Consider the following 22,972-nt stretch of genomic DNA (forward strand, 5'->3'; position numbering starts at 1 on the left):
CACCCCCCACCTCTGGTAACCGTTATTCTACTCTCTACTTCTATGAGAACAGCTTTTTTTAAGATTCCATATGTGAGAGAGATCGTGTTGTATTTGTCTTTCTGTGCCTGACTTACTTCACTAAACATACTTTTCAGTTCTATCCATGTTGCTGCAAATGATGCAATATCTTTCTTTTCACAGCCAAATAGTATTCCATTGTGTATATTTACCACACAGTTTTTCAATCCATTCATCCATTGATGGGCATTTAGGTTGATTCCATCTCTTGGCTATTGTGAATAGTATTTTAATGAACGTGGGACTGCAGGTGTATTTTTGATATATTGATTTCATTTCCTTTGGGTATATACCCAGTAGTAGGATAGCTGGGTCGTAAGGTGCATCTATCTTTAGTTCTCTGAGGAACCTCCATGCTGTTTCCCATATGGCTGTACTAATTTACATTCCCACCAACAATGTGGAAGTGTTCCCTTTTCTCTGCATCCTTGGCAGGATTTGTTATTTTCTGTCTTGTTGGTAATAGCCATTCTAACTGGAATGAGATAATATCTTATTGTGGTTTTAATTTGCATTTCCCTGATGATTAGTGATTTTGAGCATTTTTTCATGTGCTTGTTGGCCATCTGTATGTCTTCTCCTGAGAAATTTCTATTCAGGTTCTTTGCCCATTTTTTATTTAGGTTATTTATTTATTTATTTATTTATTTATTTATTTATTTATTTATTTATTTATTTATTTATTTTGCTGTTGTTTGAGTTCCTTATGTATTCTGGATATTCTACCCTTGTTTGTGTACTTTGCAAACACTTTCTCCCATTCTGTAGGTTGTCTCTTCACTTTATTGATAGTGTTCCTTGCTGTGCAGAAGCTTTTTAGTTTGATGTAGTCCTATGGTGTATTTTTGCTTTAGTTGCCTGTGCCTTTGTAGTATTGCTCAAAAAAGTGCCGCCCACTCTCATTTCATGTAGCAATTGACCTGTGTTTTCTTCTAGTAATTTCATAGTTTGAGGTCTTTGCTCCATTTTTGTTGTTGTTTGTTTTGTTTTGGTGGCTGGCTGGTATCTTTGCTCCATTTTGAGTTCATTTTTGTGTATGGTGAGAGATAGGGATCTGTATGTGGATATCCAGTTTCTCCAGCACCATTTATTGAAGAGGTTATCCTTTCCCCACTGTATCTTGGCACCTTTGTTGAAAATCAGTTGGCTCTAAGTGCATGGGCTTATTTCTGGGCTCTTGCTTCTGTTCCATTGGTCTATTTGTCTGTTTTTATGCCAGTACCATGCTGTTTTGGCTACTATAGCTTTATAGTATACTTTGAAGTCAGGAAGTGTGATGCCTCCAACTTTGTTCTTTTTGTTCAAGATTGCTTTAGCTACATGGGGGTCTTCTGTGGTTCCACAGAAATTTTAAGATCGGTTTTTCTGTTTCTCTGAAGAATGTCATTGGTATTCTGATAGAATTGCGTTGAATGTGTAGATCGCTTTGAGTAATATGGACCATTTTTTGATGTTAAGTTTTCCAACCCATGAACATGGGATATCTTTCCATTTATTTGTGTCCTCTTAATTTTTTTTCACCAGTGTTTTATAATTTTCATTATAGAGGTCTTTAACCTCCTCAGTTAAATTTACTCCTAGGTATTTCATTTGGGGGTAGGTATTGTGATTGGGATTACTTTCTTGATTTCTTCTTCAGCTATTTCATTATTGCTGTATAGGAAGACTATTGATTTTTGTGTGTTGATTTTATATCCTGCCACTATATTGAATTAATTTATTAGTTCTAGTAATTTTTTGGTGGAGTGTTTAGGGTTGTCTATGTATATGATCATGTCATCTGCAAATAGGTATAGTTCACTTCATCCTTTCCAATTTACCACAGAAATACAAAGGATCATAAGAGACTGCCCTTTATTGCTTTCTCTTACCTTATTGTGCTGGCTAGAACTTACAGTACATGTTGAATAAGAATGGGAAAAATGGGCATCTTTGTCTTGTTCCAGATCCATTCAGGATGATGTTAGCTGTGGGTTTGTCATATATGGCCTTTATTCCTTTATTGTGTTGAATTACATTCCTTCTATACCTACTTCGCTGATTGTTTTTATCATGAAGCAGTGTTGAATTTTATCAAATGCTTTTTCTGCATCTATTGAAAGGATAATATGGCTTTTTCCTTTTATTCTGTTGATGTGATATATAACATTTATTGATTTGCATATGTTGAATCATCCTTGCATCCCTGGGATGAATCCCACTTGATCATGGTAAATGATCTTTTTAATGTGTTGTTGGATTCTGTTTGCTAATATTTTGTTTGCTAATATTTTTTTAAAGATAATTTATTATATATTGAAATTGAATATATATATATTATATATATACAATGTGTGATGGTTAGATCAAGATAGTTAGCTTATTCATCACTACAATATGTAACCATTCTTTATGTCTGTTAAACAATTTCTCATTAACTCCCTTCCCTCTACCCCTCCCCTCCCCCATTCCCCCTCTCTCCCTCTACCCCTCCCCTCCCCTATTCCCCCTCTACTAACCATGGTTCTTTTCTCTCCTAAAAACTCAAACGTGTTCTTGTGTTTGTTGTTTCTCTCTTTCTCTCTGTCTTTATTTATGGGTTCAGCCCTTGCTTACGAGAACATGTGGTATTTCTCTTTCTGCACCTGGGTTGTTTCACTTAGGATAATTTTCTCCAGGCTCATCGACATTGCTGCACATGGCAGAATCTCATTCTTTTTTATGGCTGAGTAGTATTCCATGCTAGTATTTTCTTTGCATCTGCATTCATTAGGGATATTGGTCTGTAGTTTTATTTTTTTGTTTTATCTTTTACTGGTTTTGGTATGAGGTTAATGTTGCCCTTGTAGAACGAATTTGGAAATATTCCCTCCTCTTCAATTTTTTGGAAGAATTTGAGAAGAATTGGTATTAGTTCTTCTTTAAATGTTTGGTAGAATTCAGCAGTGAAGCCATCTGGTCTTGGGGTTTTCTTTGTTGGGGGACTTTTTACTACTGCTTCAATCTCATTACTCGTTATTGGTCTGTTTAGGTTTTCTAGTTCTTCATGATTCAACCTTGGTAAGTTGTATATGTCCAGGCATTTATCCATTTCTTCTAGATTTTCCAGTTTATTTGCATATAGTTGTTTGTAGTAGCTTCTTATGATCATTTGTATTTCTGTGATATCAGTTTTAATGTCTCCTTTTTCATTTCTAATTTTGAGTCTCTTTTTTTAATGTTAGTCTAGCTAAAGGTTTATCAATTTTATCTTTTTGAAAAACCAACTCTTTGTTTCATCAGTCTTTTGTATTTTTTGAATCCCTAATTCTTTAATTTCTGCTCTGATCTTTGTTATTTTCTCCTTCTACTGATTTTGGGTTTGGTTTGTTCTTGTTTTTCTAGTTCTTTGAAGTGTAATGTTAGGTTGTTTATGTGAAGTCTTTCTTTTTTGATGTAGGTATTTATTGTGACAAACTTCCCTCTTAGAAATGCGTTTGCTTTATCCCATAGGTTCTGGTATGTTGTCTTTTCATTTGTCTCCAGGAAGTTTTAAATTTCCTTCTTTCAGGGCCGGCCGGTGGCTCACTCAGAAGAGTGTGGTGCTGATAACACCAAGGCCACAGGTTCAGATCCTATATAGGGATGGCTGGTTAGCTCACTGGCTGAGCGTGGTGTTGACAACACCAAGCCAAGGGTTAAGATACCCTTACTGGTCATCTTTAAAAAAAAATTAAAAATTAAAAATTAAAAATAATAAATTTCCTTCTTCACCCAATCATTGTTTAGAAGCATGTTGTTTAATTTCCATGTATTTGTGTAGTTTCTAGTGTTCCTCTTATTGATTTTTAGTTTTATTCCATTATGGTCAGACAACGTAGTTGATATGATTTCAATTTTTTAAAATTTGTCGAGACTTGATTTGTGACCTAACATATGGTCTATTCTGGAGACTTTTTCAAGTGCTGGTGAGAAGTATGTGCATTCTGAAGCTGTTGGATGAAATGTTCTATATATGTCTGTTAGGTCCAATTGGCCTAGAGTGGATATTAATTATGATGTCTCCTGATTAATTTTCTGTCTGGATGATCTGTCTTTTGCTAAAAAGGGGGTGTTAAACTCCCCAACTATTACTGTATTCAGGTCTATTTCTCCTGTTAGGTCTAATAGTAATTGCTTTATATAACTGGGAGCTCCAGAGTTGGATGTGTATATATATTCGGAATTGTTATATCCTCTTGTTGAATTGATCCCTTTATCATTATATAATTACCCTCCTTATCTTTACTTTCCTTGGCTTGAAGTCTATTTTATCTGATATATGTATAGCTCCTGCTCTTTCTTGGTTTCCATTTGCATGAAAAGTCTTTTTCCACCCCTTCACTTTCAGACAGTGTGTGTCTTTATAGGTGAAGGGAGTTTCTTGTAGGCAGCATATTGTTGGTTCTTATTTTATAATCCATTCAACTACTCTGTGTCTTTTAATTTGGGCTTTTAATGTTTACATTTAGAGTTACTATTGATAGACAGGGACTCATTAGTGCCATTTTGTTGCCTTTTTTTCTGGTTGTTTTCTTGATCCTTTTTTCTTATCTTACTGACTTCCTTTGTGATTGAGTGGTTTTTTTTAGCATTGTATTTTGATTTCTCACTATTTATTTTTACTATGTCTCTTCTAAGTTTTTGTGTTATGGTTACTGTGAGGCTTACAAAAATGTGTTATAGTTATAACAGATTATTTTAGACTAGTAGCAGCTTAACTTTGATATCTAAGAAAAAATACACTTTGGCATCACTGTGTCCCCTTCCCCCACCCCTTTTTATATTTTGTTGTTTCAAGCTGCATCTTTTAATATTGCCTATCTCTTATATCGTTGTTTTTTTTTTTTTAAAGATGACTGGTAAGGGGATCTCAACCCTTGGCTTGGTGTTGTCAACACCACGCTCAGCTAGTGAGCCAACTGGCCATCCCTATATAGGATCCGAGCCCGTGGCCTTGGTGTTATCAGCACCGCACTCTCCTGAGTGAGCCACGGGCCAGCCCACATCGTTGTTTTATATATTACTGTCTTGTTAGCTTTGGCCTTTAGTCTTCATACTAAGCACATGAGCAGTTTACTCACCACCCTTAGACACTGGAGTATTCTGAGGTTGTCTATGAACTTACTTTACTAATGACTTAAGTATTTTCAGATGTTTCTTGCTGTTCCTTAGTGTTGTCTTCTTTCAGATTAACAAACTCTCCTATTTCCTGTAAGGCAGGTCTAGTGTTGATGAATTCCCTCAGCTTTTTTTCTGGGAAAGATTTTATTTCTTCATATTTGAAGGTTAGTTTTACTGGATAAAGAATTCTTGGCTGACAGTCTTTTTCTGTCAGCATTCTGAATATATCATCCCATTCTCTTCGGGCATGTAGTACTTCTACTGAGAAATCTGCTGCGAGATGTACTGGGGTTCTGTCGAAGGTTATTGTATTTCTTTTATTTCGCTGTTTTCAGTATTCTTTCTTTGTCTTTGGTATTTGATAATTTGATTATGCTGTGCCTTGGGGTGTTCCTCCTTGGATGGAATTTGACTGGCGACCCCTGAGCTTCCTGTACCTGGATGCCGTCATCTTTCTCCATACCTGAGAAATTTTCAGTCATTATTTCCTTGAATATCCTTTCTACATCTCTTCCTTTTTCCTCTTCTTCAGGTATGCCAGTTATGTGGAGATTATTTCACTTGAGGGAGTCCCATATTTGCTGTGTTTCTGTTGCATTTTTTCTTATTCTTTTTTTCTTTTTGCTTCTCTGATTTGATAATTTCATATATTCTATCTTCAAGCTCACTGATTCTTTCCTCTGTTTGATTAAGTCTGCTGTTGGAATTTTCTATTGAGTTTTAATTTCAGATAATGTATTCTTTATTTCTAGATTTTTTTTAGTTGATTCCTTTGTGAAGTTTCTCATTCTGCTTCTGGATTGCTTTCCAGATATCATTTAATTTTCTATCTGTATTTTCTTGTGACTCTCTGAACATCCTTAAGAGGGTTATTCTGAATTCTCTGTCAGACATTTCATACATCTGCTGTTTCTCTCGGTCCATTGCTGGTGCTTGGTTTCCGTCAATGGTATATTAGTCCATTTTGTGTTGCTTATAACAAAATAGACAGAACTGGGTGATTATAAAGAAAAACGAAATTTATCACTTACAATTTCTAAGGCTGGGAAGTCCAAACCATCTGGTGGTGGTGATAGTGACCCAGGGATCTCACATTGCAAGATGGTGGAAGCAGAGAAAGAGAGAGACAGACTCTCTTCTTTTAAAGCCCCCAGAACCATGACTCTGACCACCATTTTTAATGCCTTCACTACTGCAGGGTTCTACAGTCTAATCACCTCTTTAAGGCTCCACCTTTCAGTTACTGTAATAGGATTTCCCACCCTCTTAGTCACAGTGGGGGCTAAGTTTCTAATACATAAAACTTGGGGGGACACAATTCAAGCTTCAGGGAGTTTTGGGGGGACATAATTCAGTCCACTACAGATGGTGTCATGTTTTTCTGTTCTTTCTCAGTCTTTGTGTGTTTACACTGATGCCTGGGCATTTGAGACCCTATCTCTTCTAGGTTTTATACCTGTTCTTTGGTGGTGTTATACCTTTACTGGTTAATATCAGAGCTTTTTCTCTGGTCTGGTGTTTTGTTTTGCTTTCTTTTTTCAGTTCTGTGATGGACTATTAGCCACCACTACCATTTAAACTCTGCACTGTAGCTAGTTTGTTGTCCTTTGGTTAATTCCAAAATTGGGAGAACTCCCTGTGGGAACCAGCATTTGAGCTCTGTGGTTGAGCTAAATTTCTATTTTGCTGCTGATTCTCTGGGGAAGGCTTTTTGGGTGGATCAGGTTTTAATTGTTGGCTTTTTAATCACGTCTGGGTCTTGTGAGGTCAGATACACCTGGGCTGTGTGGAAATTCTGGCCCAGGAATGAGGCTGTCCAGCAAACTGCATCCCCTGCAGTTCTGTCACCTTGACTAGCCTCCACTGAATGGGCCTGTGCCAACTGGAAGATCAGCTGCCCACATTGTGCCCCAACATTCCCCTGGTGGACCAGCCTCCCCCCACACTCCATACACTTTCCTTGGGGTGTGCCATGCACAGGTCCCTCATGGTGACTCACCAGCCTCTGGGTGGTTCCTTTCTTTGGTTGGCTACAGCCCCTTGCTCCTATGTGAGTCCACAGAAATCCTGTATGGTGGCCTGGAGGCTGGTATGGTGCACTCCGAGGCCCTCTTCTTCCCTGCAGACTCCAAGAAACTTCACACAAAGGGCTCAGTTGTGACTTTTTCTGGCTCCTGTTCCATGTGCTGCAGCTTTTTTCTTCCCCTCACCAGGCTGGCCTGAAGTGGTGGGCCTCCAAACAGTTGGAGTGGTCCCTTCTCCCTCTCACTGTGGCTTCTCCTGCCTTCATAAACTCCCTAGGCCTCTCCTGCTCCTTTTTCTCTTTCGTGTTTTAAACACAGTCTTTCAGTTTACTGAATTATCAGGAGTTCTTGCAGGGAACTAATCCACTTGTGTCTGCTGACTCACACTTAATTTGCCTGATTTTTTAAACTATGGGAAAGTCTGTGTGATTGGCCTTTGGAAGTACAAGGCACTTCTGTGTGTGCATCTGTCAGGTGCCCCAGGCCCTGGGGTCCACTGGCATGGGACTAGTTTTTACACTTATTTCTTGCATAACTTTTAAGAGGAGATAGCTGCTCTGCATCCTAAAAGGGCATCCCCAAGCCATTCTCCCCCTTTCCCTGCTTTGGTAACTCCACTGTATCAGGATGGCTTCCTCTCAGATACATTTAACCACCTCGTTTACTTCTCCAAAACTCATGACCTTAAGAGACTCCTACCTGAAGACAACCAGGTGACAACTCAGTTCTTTTCTCTGTGGCCTCATTAGTGAAATTCAGGACACACTCTCAGTGATGGTGGGACAACCTGCACTCTCGTCAACTGAATTCCGTATTATTGTTTTTTTCAGACTCGTTTATGTTGCAGGCCGGGAAGGCCACATGCTTAAAGTGCTCTCTTACATTAGCGTCAAGCGCCTAACTCCAGCCCCTGCCATCATCTTTTATGTAAGTATGAATTCCACCATGACAACACCTACCTTTTTTCTTAAATTTAATATTTAAATTTTTATTGATGTACAAGGAACATAGAAATATACGCACAAGCATGTATGTAAAGCTCAGTGAATTATTACAAATTAATACATGTGTGTAATGAAAAAATAGGACAATGCCTACCTTAATTTGGATGGTGAAGCAGATGTGAACTGCTAAGCCCAGTGGTTTTCAGGTTCCCTTATTCCTTGACATGAAACAGATGTATAAAAAAAATCCCTAGACAATTCAAACAATTTACCTGATTTCTACTCCTTTTTCTGATTTTATCCACAAAAGATATTGTTTGAATCTTCCAAGCTTGTACCTTCTATACTTCTTTTTTTTGTCTTTTTGTCTTTTTTTTTTTCGTGACCGGCAACGGATCGCAACCCTCAGTGTCGCGCCCGTACCGGACCGGGACCGGCAACGGGATCGCAACCCTCGGTGTTGCCCCCGCTCCTCGCTCAGCCAGTGAGCAGCCGGTCCGTATGTGGGATCCGAACCCTCGGCGGGAGCGCCGCCACGCTTCCCAAGTGCAGCACTGTAGCAGTGCGCCACCGGGCTGGCCCCTATATACTTCTTACATGTATGTATATTTGTCTGTTCTGGGTCCTTGGTAACAAACTATATACAAGCCCATTAGCTTACAGAAAAGGAGAATATAGCATTTTAGAAGATGGTTATTGACAACAACCTTTCATCGTGGTCTCAGAAGTCATGGGACTCCTGTGCAATAACGGCCCTTTGACATCTTCTAAATGAAGTTTCTCAGTGGTGGATAGTTCTTGGAACTTGAACTGTTCTGGGCACTGAGAGACCATCCACATTCCTAGTCTTAGGGCCAGACTACGCCCCCCCACCCGCAGAGGAGAACCATTACTCTCTATCTGCATGCGCACTGTGAAGATGAGGCAACAGATGAGAGAATGGAAATACAAGTCCAGGGCCACGCAACTAATGTGGGTCAAGATCAGACCTGAGTGTCATAGTCTAGGGCTCTTGCCCATAATGAAAATTCTCTGAAAGAAAAAAAAAATCATACTTATGGGGAGGGTTTTATATAATTATATATATAAAATCACTTCAAAGATTAAAAAATTTTCCAAGTCTTTCCTGTTAGACTTCAAAAAGAACAGCTATCATAGCCAAAGTCAGGTTTAACTCCAAGAATAATGGGATACATATGAAGTTTTTTCCACACTGTGAAGTGTTTATCCACAGGAAAACCTGCTTCAGTCTTCTTTGAAGTGCTAAGAATAATGTTTTTTGTACTAATGACCTAAAACTTCATCCTTCTTTCTATTACTAGGGTATCATAGCAACCATTTATATCATCCCTGGTGACATAAACTCATTAATCAATTATTTCAATTTTGCCACATGGGTATTTTATGGCCTGACAATCCTAGGACTCATTGTGATGAGGTTTACGAGAAAAGAACTGGAGAGGCCTATCAAGGTAAGTTTCGAGTCCCAAAGGTCACAAGTGGCTTTGGTTTCTTAAAATGAATTAGATAGAGGTCACTATTTCAAATGGTAGGTGTGTGCTTGCTTTTTAAAAATTTATTTTATATTTTTTAAAATTTTATTTTATTTGTCAATATACAATGTGGTTGATTATTGTGGCCCATTACCGAAACCTCCCTCCGTCCTCCTTCTCTCCCCTCCCTCCCAATAACCTCCTAGCTGTTCACTTGTTGTATCAACTTTGAGGAATTGTAATTGTTGTGTCTTCTTCCCTCCGCCCCCAGTTTAATTGTGTATTTATTTATTTTTAGCTCCCAAAAATAAGTGAGAACATGGTATTTCTCTTTCTGTGCCTGCCTCTTTTCACTTAATATAATTTTCTCTAGGTCCATCCATGTTGCTGCAAATGGCAGTATTTCATTCTTTTTGATCAGATGGCCGTAAGTGTGTGGGTTGATTTCTGGATTCTCTATTCTGTTCCATTGATCAATGTGTCTGTTTTTATACCAGTACCATGCTGTTTTGGTTATTATAGCTTTGTAGTATAGTTTAAAGTCAGGTAGTGTTATGCCTCCAGCTGTATTTTTTTTTTTTTGCTCAGCATTGCTTTGGCTATGCGAGGTCTTTTGTTATTCCATACAAATGTCTGGAGAGTTCTTTCCATTTCTGAGAGAAATGTCATTGGAATTTTGATGGGGATTGCATTGAATTTATATATCACTTTGGGCAGTATGGCCATTTTCACTATGTTGATTCTTCCAATCCAAGAACATGGGATATCTTTCCATCTTCTTGTATCTTCTCTAATTTCTCTCAGCAGTGGTTTGTAGTTCTCGTTATAGAGATTTTTCACATCCTTGGTTAGCTCAATTCCTAGGTATTTTATTTTTTTGGTGGCTATTGGAAATGCTCAGGCTTTCTTGATTTCTCTTTCTGCATGTTCACTATTGGTGAATAGAAATGCTACCGATTTTTGTGTGTTGATTTTGTATCCTGCTACTGTGCTGAACTCATTTATCACCTCCAAGAGTTTTTTTGTAGATACTTTAGGCTGTTCGATATATAGGATCATGTCATCTGCAAACAGAGACAGTTTGACTTCATCTTTTCCAATCTGGATGCCTTTTATTTCCTTCTTTTCTCTGATTGCTCTGGCTAGTACTTCCAACAGTATGTTGAATAGGAGTGGTGAGAGTGGGCATCCTTGTCTGGTTCCTGTTCTTAAAGGAAAAGCTTTCAGCTTTTCCCCATTCAGGATGATATTGGCAGTGGGTTTATCATATATGGCTTTAATTATGTTGAGATACTGTCCATCTATACCTAACTTGTTGAGAGTCTTTATCATGAACGAGTGTTGAATTTTACCAAATGCTTTTTCAGCATCTATAGAGATGATCATATGGTCCTTGTGTTTGATTTTGATATGATGTATCACATTTACTGATTTGTGTATGTTGAACCAACCTTGCATCCCTGAGATGAATCCCACTTGATCATGGGGTATAATTTTGCGTGTGTGTTGCTGCATTCTGTTATTTTATTCTAGTATTTTATTGAGGATTTTTACATCTATATTCATCAAGGATATTGGCCTGTAGTTTTCTTTTTTAGTTGAATCTTTACCTGGTTTTGGTATCAGGGTGATGTTTGCTTCATAGAATGAGTTTGGGAGAATGGCCTCTGTTTCAACCTTTTGGAATAGTTTGTAGAGAATTGGTGTCAATTCTTCTTTGAATGTTTGGTAGAATTCCGCTGTGAATCCATCTGGTCCTGAGCTTTTCTTTGTTGGGAGCCTTCTGATAACAGCTTCAATCTCTTTTATTGTTATTGGTCTGTTCAGATTTTCTACATCTTCTTGGCTCAGTTTTGGTAGTTTGTGTGTGTCCAGAGATTTATCCATTTACTCCAGATTTTCAAATTTGTTGGCATATAGTTGTTTATAGTAGTCTCTAATGATTCCTTGTATTTCATAAGTATCAGTTGTAATATCACCTTTTTCATTTCTAATTTTTGTTGTTTGGGTCTTCTCTCTTCTTTTTTTAGCTAGCCATGCTAGTGATTTGTCAATTTTATTTATCTTTTCAAAAAACCAACTTTTTGATTCATTGATCTTTTGTATCATTTTTTGGGGTTTTCAATTTCATTAAGTTCTGTTCTGATCTTAATGATTTCTTTCCATCTGCTAACTTCGGGTTTGGATTGCTCTTGTTTTTCTAGTTCTTTAAGGTGAAGTATTCACTTGCCACCTTTCCATTCTTCTGAAGTAAGCATTTAATGTGATAAATTTCCCCCTTGGTACTGCTTTTGCAGTATCCCACAGGTTTTGGTATGATGTATAATTATTTTCATTAGTTTCAATACACTTTTTGATTTCCTGTTTGATTTCTTCTTGGACCCATATGTCATTAAGTAGAGTGCTGTTTAATTTCCATGTGTCTGTATAGTTTCCAGAATTTCATTTGTTATTGGTTTCTAATTTTAATCCATTGTGGTCTGAAAAAATACATGGGATAATTCCAATTTTTTTGAATTTGTTGAGACTTGATTTGTGACCTAACATGTGATCTATCCTGGAGAATTATCCATGTGCTGATAAGAATGAATATTATGAGGTTGTGGGGTGGAATGTTCTGTAGATATCTGCCAAGTACAATTGGTCTAGAGTGTTGTTTAGATCTTTTGTTTCTCTGCTGATTCTTTGCCTAGATGATCTGTCCAATATTGATAGTGGGGTGTTCATGTGCCCTGCTATTATGGTATTAGTGTCTATTTCCTCTTTAGGTTTAATAGAGTTTGCTTTATAAATCTGGCTGCTCTGACATTGGGTGCATATATATTTATGATTGTTGTGTCTTCTTGATAGATCAATCTTTTTATCATTAGTAGTGGCCCTCATTGTCTCTTTTTATGGTTTTTAGTTTAAAGTCTATTTTATCAAATATAAGAATAGCTACTCCCGCTCGTTTTTCATTTCTGTTTGCATGGTAAATCTTTTTCCATCCTTTCACTCTTAGTCTATGTGAGTCTTTGTAGGTGTGGTGGATCTCTTGAAGGCAGCATATAGTTGGGTCCTCCTTTTTAATCCAGTCTGTCAGTCTGGATCTTTTGATTGGGGAATTTAATCCTTTTACATTAAGAGTTGTTACTGAAGTGTTGATTTACTCCTAGCATTTTATTGATTTTTGTTTGGATGTCTTAAGTGTCTTTTGTTCCTTTCTTTCTGATTTACTGTTTGTCTTCTGTATTTATTGGTTCCTTGGGTTGTAGATAAACTTTTTTTTCCTCTTCATTGTTGGCATTTTTATTTTACTAGTGGGTTTTGATTTTTCATGAGTTTTTATGGCAGTGGTAGTTATTTTTCAGGTACCAAACCCAGTACTCGCTTGATAATTTCTTGTAAGGGTGGTCGTGTGGTAGTGAACTCCCACAGTTTTTGTTTGTCTGAGAAATATACTATTTGCCCTTTATTTTGGAAGGATAGCTTTGCAGGGTAAAGTATTCTTGGCTGGCAATCTCTGCCTTTTAGTATTTTGAATATATCATCCCATTCCTTTTTGGCTTTTAGGGTTTGTGATGAAAAGTCTGATGTTAGTCTGAGTGGGGCTCCCTTATAGGTGATTTGACACCTCTCTCTTGCAGCTTTTAAGATTCTCTCTTTGTCTTTGAGTTTTGCCAATCTGACTATAACAAGTCTTGGAGAAGACATTTTGGGGTTGAATACATTTGGGGATCTTTCAGCTTCTTGAATCTGAAGATCTGTGTCTTTTCCTATACCTGGGAAGTTTTCTGCCACTATTTTGTTGAATATGTTTTCAATGCAATCTTCTTTTCCCTCCCTTTCTGGAATACCCATGACTCGGATATTTGTGTGCTTAATGTCATCTGATATCTCAGATTTTCTTTGTCTGCCTGTGTTATTTCAAACAACCCATCTTCAAGGTCAGACGTTCTCTCTTCTGTTTCTGCAAGCCTGCTGGTTAAACTCTCTCTTGTGTTTTTTATTTTGTTGAATGAATTCTTCAGCTCGGCAAGCTCTGCTACGTTCTTTTTCATGGCATTGATTTCCTGGTACATTTCTTCTTTCAGGTCCTATATACTTTTCTTCATTGCATCGTGCTGTCTAGATGAGTTTTCTTATATCTCATTTAGTTTCCTTAGAGTTATCACTCAAAATTCCTTGTCAGAGATTTCAAGGGCTTCTTGTTCTATAGCATCTAGATCTTGCGAGTTATTACCCTCTGGTGGTGTACGTTCTTGATTTTTCATATTTCTGGTATCTTTCCTTTGATGTTTAGTCATTGTGGCAAGGGATTTCATGGTCCACTGGTTCGACACTATTGTCTGGCTAGGATGCTGCTGGGGCTGCCAATTTGGCACAGTTGCCTCATTGTCTGCTCGGTCGCCCACTGGCGCCTCAGGTGTGTGGTCGCCTCGGGTCCTGGGCCTCTCTGGGGACACACCTCTCTGGTTGGCGTGCACTCGGCCAGGCTGGGGATAGAGTCTGGCGGCGGTGAGGCCTACCTGCTTGGTTGCATGCTGGCACCACAGGGCGTGTGGTTACCATGGATCTCGGGCCTCTCTGGTGGGGTGCCTCTCTGGTCGGTGTGCACTCGGCCGGGCTCTAGGGGTGTGCTTTCTATTTCCAACCTGACTCTACTCTTCATGAATATATTTTAGAATGGAGTTTACTCATCAGTTCATTTAATATTATAGTTTATGATCCAATTAGTCACCTAATTATTCATTTTATTAATTATCAAAATACCCATGACCTATCTCTCTAACCAAAGCAGGAGGTCCAGTTCTGACAATTCTGGCCTCTCTCACACGTGTACTTTTCATAGACTGGTGAGGACTTCTGAACTCTGGCCCCAGACCCATTGCTATGCATGCAACCATTAATAGTCCACATATGCAATCTATTTTGGGTTCCCTTCCCCCTCCCTGCATGGCTGGTGTGGGTCTACAAGAGTACTTTAAAATATAATACTATTCTTCCATGAATTTTTTTTTCCTTTTTGTCATTTTTACTGACCGGTAACGGGCTCGCAACCCTCGGTGTCGCGCCCGTACTGGGGACCAGCAACGGGCTCGCAACCCTCGGTGTCGCGCCCGCACCATGCTCAGCCAGTGAGCAGGAACCGGTCTCCACATGGGATCCGAACCCTCAGCAGGAGCGCCGCTGCGCTCTCAAGCGGCGCACTCTCCAGTGCACCACCGGGCTGGCCCCATGAATTTTTTAATTATATTTTTCCATGAACATTTTGAAGTACCCTTGTATATACCAATAAGGATGAAGTAGAATTTATTTTGTTTTGCTGATGTTAAGGTTTAAAAAAAAAAAACAACCATGCTATTTAATTCTTATGATAACAGACAAGCACAGATATAAGAAAAAGTTAGGCAAGCTAAGGGCTTAAGTAACCAGGACAAGAATAAGGATGTCTTTAACTTTAGAATTTGGTTTCAGAAATTTGTCTAATGGTCTTTCTGGCATTATATCTTCACTACCACCAAGTCTCTGGAGTTAGACAGTTCCACTTCAATGAGGTCATCTAGCAGGCAAAATCATGGTGCTAGTGTAGCCTTTTAATCTGCACAAAGTCCCTCATAAAAATGAGCAGAACCACTAGGATGGCAAAGGGAAAACGCTATGTCAACATTTTCAACACCAAATGAGGAAGTGAGGTATCCCTACAAAGTTCAGAGTCTAAGTGGAAGCACCACTAGCCTCAGGACGCACTAGCCCCTGGAGAGGGCCCACTCTGAGTGGGGTTCTCAGTGGGAAGATCTGAGGACCACTGGTGGAAGTGGGAGAGCAGCGCTGAAATTTCCTAAGCCCTCAAGGATCCCAGAAGTTCCCCACACAAACTTCTTTCCAGAAGGACAGAGAACCATTGAAGACAACAACAAAAGAAACAAGTGCTAGGAACAGAAACTCCACTGAATATGGCAAGAATACTGGGATCAAGAGGGTGGAGCCTGGGGATACGGATCTCACAACTGGGATGAGGGCTACACAGAAAGACCATGTTATGTTAGTACTTCAAAACATCATTTCAGGAAAAAAATCGTTTCAGAAATGATGAGTAAGCAAGAAGGAAAAGGACCTGAGGGGAGGAAACAAACAAACAAAAATATCGAACAGAAATGAAAAGGATTTGAGAGAAAATAAGGAGACAGAAAAGGGGACGTGGTGGTGAAATCTGATTCATGTATAATTAGAGTCTCTGAAGAAGAAAATGAAAGTAACAGAATTCTAAAAACTTGAATTCAAGAAATAGTTCCTGGGTTGGGAGAGAAAGAGGGGGGGGACTTGAACAACATAGTAAAAGGCATACAAAGTAACTAGGAAATTTGAGCTAAAATATGCAAAAATATATATTCTGATAAAATTACAGAGCTTTTGGGCATATACTCCCCCTTTCCTGTCCCCATCCCCATCCCACTTACAAAGGAAAGAAAATAATACTGGCATAAGACTTTTCATCACCAGTACTTCATGCCATAACACAGTGGAAAACATATTTAAGATATTCAAAGAAAGAAAATATAAGCCAAATATTTTATATCCGAACTGACTGTGAAGAATAAAGTCTACAGTTACCAGTATGAAAGAACTCAACATGAGAACTTCCTGAGGAATCACCTAGAGGATGAGCTTCAGAAACCAAAAAGTCATTGGCATAAGGCGCATATATTTAACTATAGAACTAAGACTCGAGAGATAAGGTGACAGAACAGTATGTCAATATCATGCGTTGGCAACATAATACAACAAATATGGAAAAGAGAAAGCATATGGAAAGTATATGCCAATTAAGGATACCATTTCAAATGAGGTGCTAGAGGAAAGAAGAATTCCTAGCTAATTCCATTGTTACTTATTATAGATAATATCTTAAAAAGGGGACTAAGTGAATTACATCTTTTTTAGATACTAGTTGTAACGTTATTACTTATAATAGATATATTAGTTTTAATAGTTATGGTAACTCTTAGAACAAAAACAGCCTTGATACATACTAAAAGATAAATTTTAAAAAAGTGGGAGGACAAAAGAAACAGATCATATCATAAAAGACCCTATATATAAAGATTTGTGTAGGCACACCCATCAGAACATCTTCCAGCTTAATGTTTTCTTGGTAGAATGCTTATTAGGGTTTTCTGTCATTGCTGTTGCTTTTTTGCTTATTAGTTTTTAATACCTCAAAACTTTATAGAATCTATTAATCTCTTAATACTCTCATTTCCAGCTGAATTTGCATGGGAAAATTAGTATTAAATCCTCAAAATGTAGTACAATATTTTTAATAAAACATGTATGTTTTACAGAGCCAGCCTGTGGCTCACTTGGGAGAGTGTGGTGCTGATAACACCAAGGCCACGGGTTCGGATCCTATATAGGGATGGCCGGTTCGCTCACTGGCTGAGCATGGTACTGACAACGCCAAGCCAAGGGTTAAGATCCCCTTACCAGTCATCTTTTAAGAAAAAAAAAAAAACGTTTCAAGTTACATTCCAAATTCAACACGTCAGAATCATGTAGGCATGTTGAAAAGTGAGGCATGCATTGTCTCACATGGTGGCACACCATGTTTTTACATTAAAGGCAACTATTTATTAATAACTATACTAATTGTTTGGTCACCAGGAAATCATTTTTAAAAGTTTACTATGTAATGTAATATATGTAGAGTAACATGTTACAGGTATGCATTTACTGTGCTTTAGTTATTTTTGAGGAAATTGGTTGGGAATGTGGGGTTTCATATGATGCATGATAGTTTTTCCCTTTTAAAATAAGGGAAATAAGCCCCTAGGGAGTGTTTTCCCATAGAATGTCAGCCTTTAAGGGCAGAAGACTGACAGTAAGTAGAAGTCTGTATACAGAAATATAAAATAACATGAGAGATGTAGATCAAACTTATCAATTGTATGAATAAACTGGCTTATTGAGTTTAAATAGGCTTAAGTCAGCTATTAAAAAGATTTTTCAGGCAGGCCTACAAAGCTGTGAAAAATTAAAAAGATAAAGGATAGGCAAAGAATATCAGGCAAATGAATATACAGAAAACTGGTTGAGATCTTACCAAGCACTCAGGCCCAAACCATTATTTAAGATGAAGACCATCTAGTAATGCTAAAGGCTAAAATTTAACAATGAAGAAGTAATCGTTATGAAAATCTATTAAACAAACCATACAGCAACCATCTTTACAAAGCAGAAACTACAGGAAATGCAAGGAGAAACAAACATACTAATAGGCAACTTGCAAACACCTCCTTCAGTCCAAGACAGATCCAGACATATATATCACTAGTAAAAGTTTCTGAAGATCTAAAAATTTAACAAGATAGAACAGATTCATATCAAACTCTGAACTCCAACAAAAAGCACATCTTTCAAGGCCATACGGACCATGTCTGAAAACTGACATGCCACATCTTTAATGCCAAAAAGACTTTGATATTTCAAAAAACTAGAAATAATACAAACCACATTCTCTGCCTGTAATGCAACAAAACAAGAAATTAATAAATCTAACAGATTAAATTTTGTGGTCCAAGAGGAAAAAGGAAGTGAAAGTACATAAACTCCTAAAAATAACAACAAGGAAACAAGACATAAATTCTATGGACATAGCTTAAATACTGCTTTGAGGAAGTTTCATTGTATTAAATAAACAGGCAACTCAAAAAGGAAGAAAAAGTAGAAGGAATTAATAAACATAAAAGTAAGAATTTATGCTAGAAAAAGAGAAAAATGAATGAATGAGTGAATAATAAGCAATCAAGCTGGCTTTTTGAAAGTCTTCCTTTTTCAGTGTTCTGGAATAAAGTAATACTGAAATTATCTGATTTTGGAATTTCTCCATGATTCTAATTATGCTGAGATTAGTTTTAGTAAATTATATTTTCCTAGAAAACAGCCCATTTTTGTCCAGGTATTCAAATTTAGTTGTCTAGAGTTGTTTAGAACAGTTTTACAATTTTTTTTAAAGAAGTTCCTTCGTTCTGAAGATTATCTCCCTGTTTTCATTTCTTATTTGTGTGTTTGTGCTTTCTCCCCCCTCCTATTTTTAGGTTAGCTGTAGGCTGTTTTACTGATTTTCAAATTGTTTTTACAGAATATAACATTGATACAAACCTTACAAAGATAGGGCCAAAAAACAAAAAAAAATCACTGACAAATCTCTTATGCATAATGATATAAAACCTTAAGTAAAATATTAAAAGAATACTATTAAAAAGATAATACATCACGACTAAGTCCTATCTATGCAAGGGTGGCTAAGGATTAGAAAATCCATTAACTAAAGGTTTAATTCATGGATGGATATAATTCACATTGAATACTTATGGAGAAAAACCCTATGATCACCTCCACATATGCAAAACAAAGAAACAAAAGCCCAGATAAAATTCAATACACGTTAATAATAAAGACACAATAGGAATTTATAGCTATTTCCTTAACATGATCACACACACACACGAGACAAAAAACGATTCAAAGAGGTAAGGTAACACTTGAGAGATCTTGCTATAAAGTTAGAAACAAGAATACCTTCTATTTCTGCTATCATTTAACATCGTTTTGAAGATATTGTAAGGCAATTGGACAGAAAAAAGCAATTTGGAGTACAGGAATTAGAAAAGACTTTTTAAAGCCTCTAAAACTCTCCTTTCAAAGAAAACTGTGTATCTGGAAGACCCAAAAAGATCGAAGAAAAAACTATAAGAAAATATAGTAAAGTAGTAAGATATAAAATTAATACAATGGAAATGGATGAATTCAGATATGGCACATCCCGTCACATCAGAAAGCAAAAAATCTTTCAAAGAGCACTGGGATCACATCACAAGGGCCCAGAAGCCAGTCTGGCCTATGACATGACATTCTGAACATCATGAAGAATGGCTACAGTAGATGGAAACCCACTAAATACATCCATGAGTTTCAGTCAGCTCTGAAGGTCTCTTTAAGGGCCCAACTCATCATTCTGAAAACTAAGAAAGAGAATCAAGGGCCGACCCTGTGGCTCACTCGGGAGAGTGCGGCGCTGGGTGTGCCGCGGCCGGTGGTGCGGGTGACACCACGCCAAGGGTTACGATCCCCTTACCGGTCACACACACACACAAAAAAAAAAAAGGAAAGAAAGAGAATCGAGCATTTTTCCTGCCTTCCCTGTTCAAACTGCAATTTAGAATAACCAAATAGTTGATGAAATTCATTATAGAATTTCAGGATTAAGTCTAGAAGAAATGACAGAATTAGAAAATTAGCATTTTGCAACCCCTGATGAAATAATGAATCAAGGCAACAATCATCGGTGGATACTAAAACCATTTACAATTTTAGCTTTAGTTTTAGTTTAAAGCTATGGAAAGTTAATGGGGAAATTTATAATAGTGTGATTGGACTGCTCTCCATCCCACCCCTACCCACCCACCAATCGACCTTAGCAATTCAAAAATGGGACAGTCAGACTTTACATGCCTCATGATGTATTATCAAAGGAAGTACACTGCTCCAGTCATGAAGTACTCTCGCCTCTAAATCTAACTACTAGTTTACAGGAAATATGGGAGGTAGAGGAGCAAGATAAGTGACACCAGGAGGAAGCAATCAGGCAAAGCTAGAACTAGACATTGTACAGAATAAATCATCCAATTCTCCCAACTTGATCACAAGATAAAATGGAGGGAGGAAAATAAATGTTAAAAACAAAGCCCTCATCAGAGACGCATGCTAAATATATTACAGGTAAAATAACATGATTTCTGGTATTTTATTTGTATTCTAGGAAAAAGAAAAAAGGTAGAATAGATGAAATAAGATTGGCAAAGTTATATAAAAATTATTGAAATTGGAGGAGGGGTACATGGAGTTCATTGTACTCTTGTTTCTCTATCAATGTTTTTTTAAATTTTTTTTTTTTAATGAAAATTTTTAAAAAGAAAATGAATGCACATGGCCAAACCCTAATACCTTGTTGTTCTGCTTACAGGTGCCCATTTTCATTCCCATCTTGGTGACTCTCTTATCCGTGTTTTTGGTTCTGGCCCCAATCATCAGTAAACCGGAACTGGAGTATCTCTACTGTGTGTTATTTATGTTGAGCGGCCTTATATTTTACTATCTTTTTGTCTACCACAAGTTTGGATGGGCTCAGAAAATCTCAAGTACGTATCAACAGAAGGACTCTTCAGACAGACAGAGCATCCTACAACCTCACCTGTCTTGATTCTACCATGACTTCCTTATCACAGGATCTCACATGGCTAGCAGGTTTCACCTCCTTTTCAAGAGGATGTGTGACCCACCCCCCTCAGTGTAACACCTCTGGGTCCACCCTTGGTCTTCTTTGTTCCTGTCAGTTACTGTAACAAGTAGGAAGGAAAACGCCATTTTCTTTTTAATAGTAAAATACACATAACATAAAATTTACCATCTTAACCACTTTTAAGTGTACAGTTCAGCAGTGTTGGATGTATTCACACTGCTGTACATCTCATGTCTGGAGCACCATTTTCTTTGCCTGATATACAGACATCTAAGAGGCTCAGCAGCATTTTAAAGATACCAGAAAATGTGGTGGAGTTGGGACTGGGGAATTGGGATGAGTGCCTAAGCCTTCCAATGCCAAGGCCACAAGTCTTCCTTTCCATTCAGCAGTCCTGATCCTCATCTATTTTAGGATAATTGTTGCTTAAAAGTTTAGCTATATTAGCCACTTTCACTTTTGAAAAGAAAGTACTGTGTCAAAGTACATCGAAAGAGACTCTGAATTGCACCTATTTTTCAAAAAGTCTATATTATATTCAGAATGTTTTATCCTATACAGCAGATTCAGTTGTAGGAAACCCCATTTATAAAAGGTTCAAAGCTTCTGAGTACCCTCACCAGGCGATGACGTAATCAATGGCCTGCTTCCTGGTCTCCCTCTCCCTATACTGAGTTCCTTGAAGACGGGAGTTGGGCTGTGCATAATTTAATCCGGGATCCAGCACAGTGTCTGAGTAAATGTGATTAAAAACCCATTTCTTCCTTACTCTTGTTCAGCTTGTCCAAACAGGAAAGTACAACCACCCCTTCAGGCACTCCTATGTGGGTTTTATTTATATACCTGAAACTTAGGGAGAATACACGAGGTGTGAAAGAGTGAAGCCCAACTAGAAGGCGAGGAAGCTGACTGAGAATGCCTCTCTTCAGCTTGGGCAAGTGCCAGATCCTCTCTCTACCTCCATTTCCTCATCAGTGAAACCTGGTACCATCACTTATCTGACAGTGGGGTTATAACCAAGAGAGAATTTATTTCACGTTGATTAACAAAATGAAACAAAAGCAAAATATGGCTACATTATTTCCACCAAAAACTCTTCCCTTTCCTGAAACAGCTCCCTCCACCCCCATCTACTATGATCTAAACCCTCAGCTGAGAAAGGGAGAGCAAGCACACTCCTATAGAAAGAAAGAAAATTTTTTTTTGTCTTTTTCCGTGTCCGGCAACAGATCGCAACCCTCAGTGTCGCCCCCGTACCAGACCGGGGACCAGCAATGGGATCGCAACCCTCGGCGTTGCTCCCGCGCCTCGCTCAGCCAGTGAGCGGGAACCGGTCTGTACGCGGGATCCGAACCCTCGGGGGGAGTGTGGGCGGCGCACTGTAGCAGTGCACCACCAGGCCGGCCCAGAAAGAAAGAAAATTTTTTAGTATAAGAAAAACAGGGCTTGCTGGTTAGCCCACTTGGTTTGAGCGCGGTGCTGATAACACCAAGGTCAAGGGTTCAGAGCCCCATACTGGCCAGGCACCCCCCCCAAAAAAAGAACCACTTTTTTCCATGACTCTGAAAATGAACTTGGATTTGATCATACTGCCAGGATGACTTGCAACCTAATGGTATAAAATATGTCTTATTTCTCAGCTCTAGAACCCTTAACTAAGCTGCTCCCTACCAAAACTGATAAGAAGTTGGGTTAAGGCAGTTAAAAAAAAAAAAAAGTGAACAATCTTTTTTTTTTTTTTAAAAAAAAAAAAAAGATAACCGGCAAGGGGATCTTAACCCTTGACTTGGTGTTGTCAGCACCACGCTCACCCAGTGAGCAAACCGGCCATCCCTATATGGGATCCGAACCCGTGGCCTTGGTGTTATCAGCACCACACTCTCCCGAGTGAGCCACAGGCCGGTCCTGAACAATCTATTTTATTTTATTATTATTATTTTTTTGTCTTTTTTCGTGTCCGGCAACGGATCACAACCCTCAGTGTTGCGCCTGTACCGGACCGGGACCGGCAATGGGATCGCAACCCTCGGTGTTGCTCCCACACCTCGC

The 22,972-nt window shown here is 38.3% G+C and overlaps 1 protein-coding gene across 1 annotated transcript in view; it reads left to right on the forward strand.

Annotated features, from left to right (window-relative positions):
* The window catches only part of SLC7A9 (solute carrier family 7 (amino acid transporter light chain, bo,+ system), member 9), a 44,109-nt gene that overhangs the window by 15,567 nt on the left and 5,570 nt on the right, over positions 1-22,972 (forward strand). The window contains exons 10-12 of the mRNA XM_008591624.1: positions 8,036-8,132; positions 9,472-9,621; positions 20,648-20,822. Coding sequence (XP_008589846.1) covers positions 8,036-8,132; positions 9,472-9,621; positions 20,648-20,822 — 422 coding nt within the window. The remainder of the gene's footprint in view (positions 1-8,035; positions 8,133-9,471; positions 9,622-20,647; positions 20,823-22,972) is intronic.

Source organism: Galeopterus variegatus, unplaced genomic scaffold (genome assembly GCF_000696425.1).
Source record: "Galeopterus variegatus unplaced genomic scaffold, G_variegatus-3.0.2 Scaffold7086, whole genome shotgun sequence".
Lineage (NCBI taxonomy): Eukaryota > Metazoa > Chordata > Mammalia > Dermoptera > Cynocephalidae > Galeopterus > Galeopterus variegatus.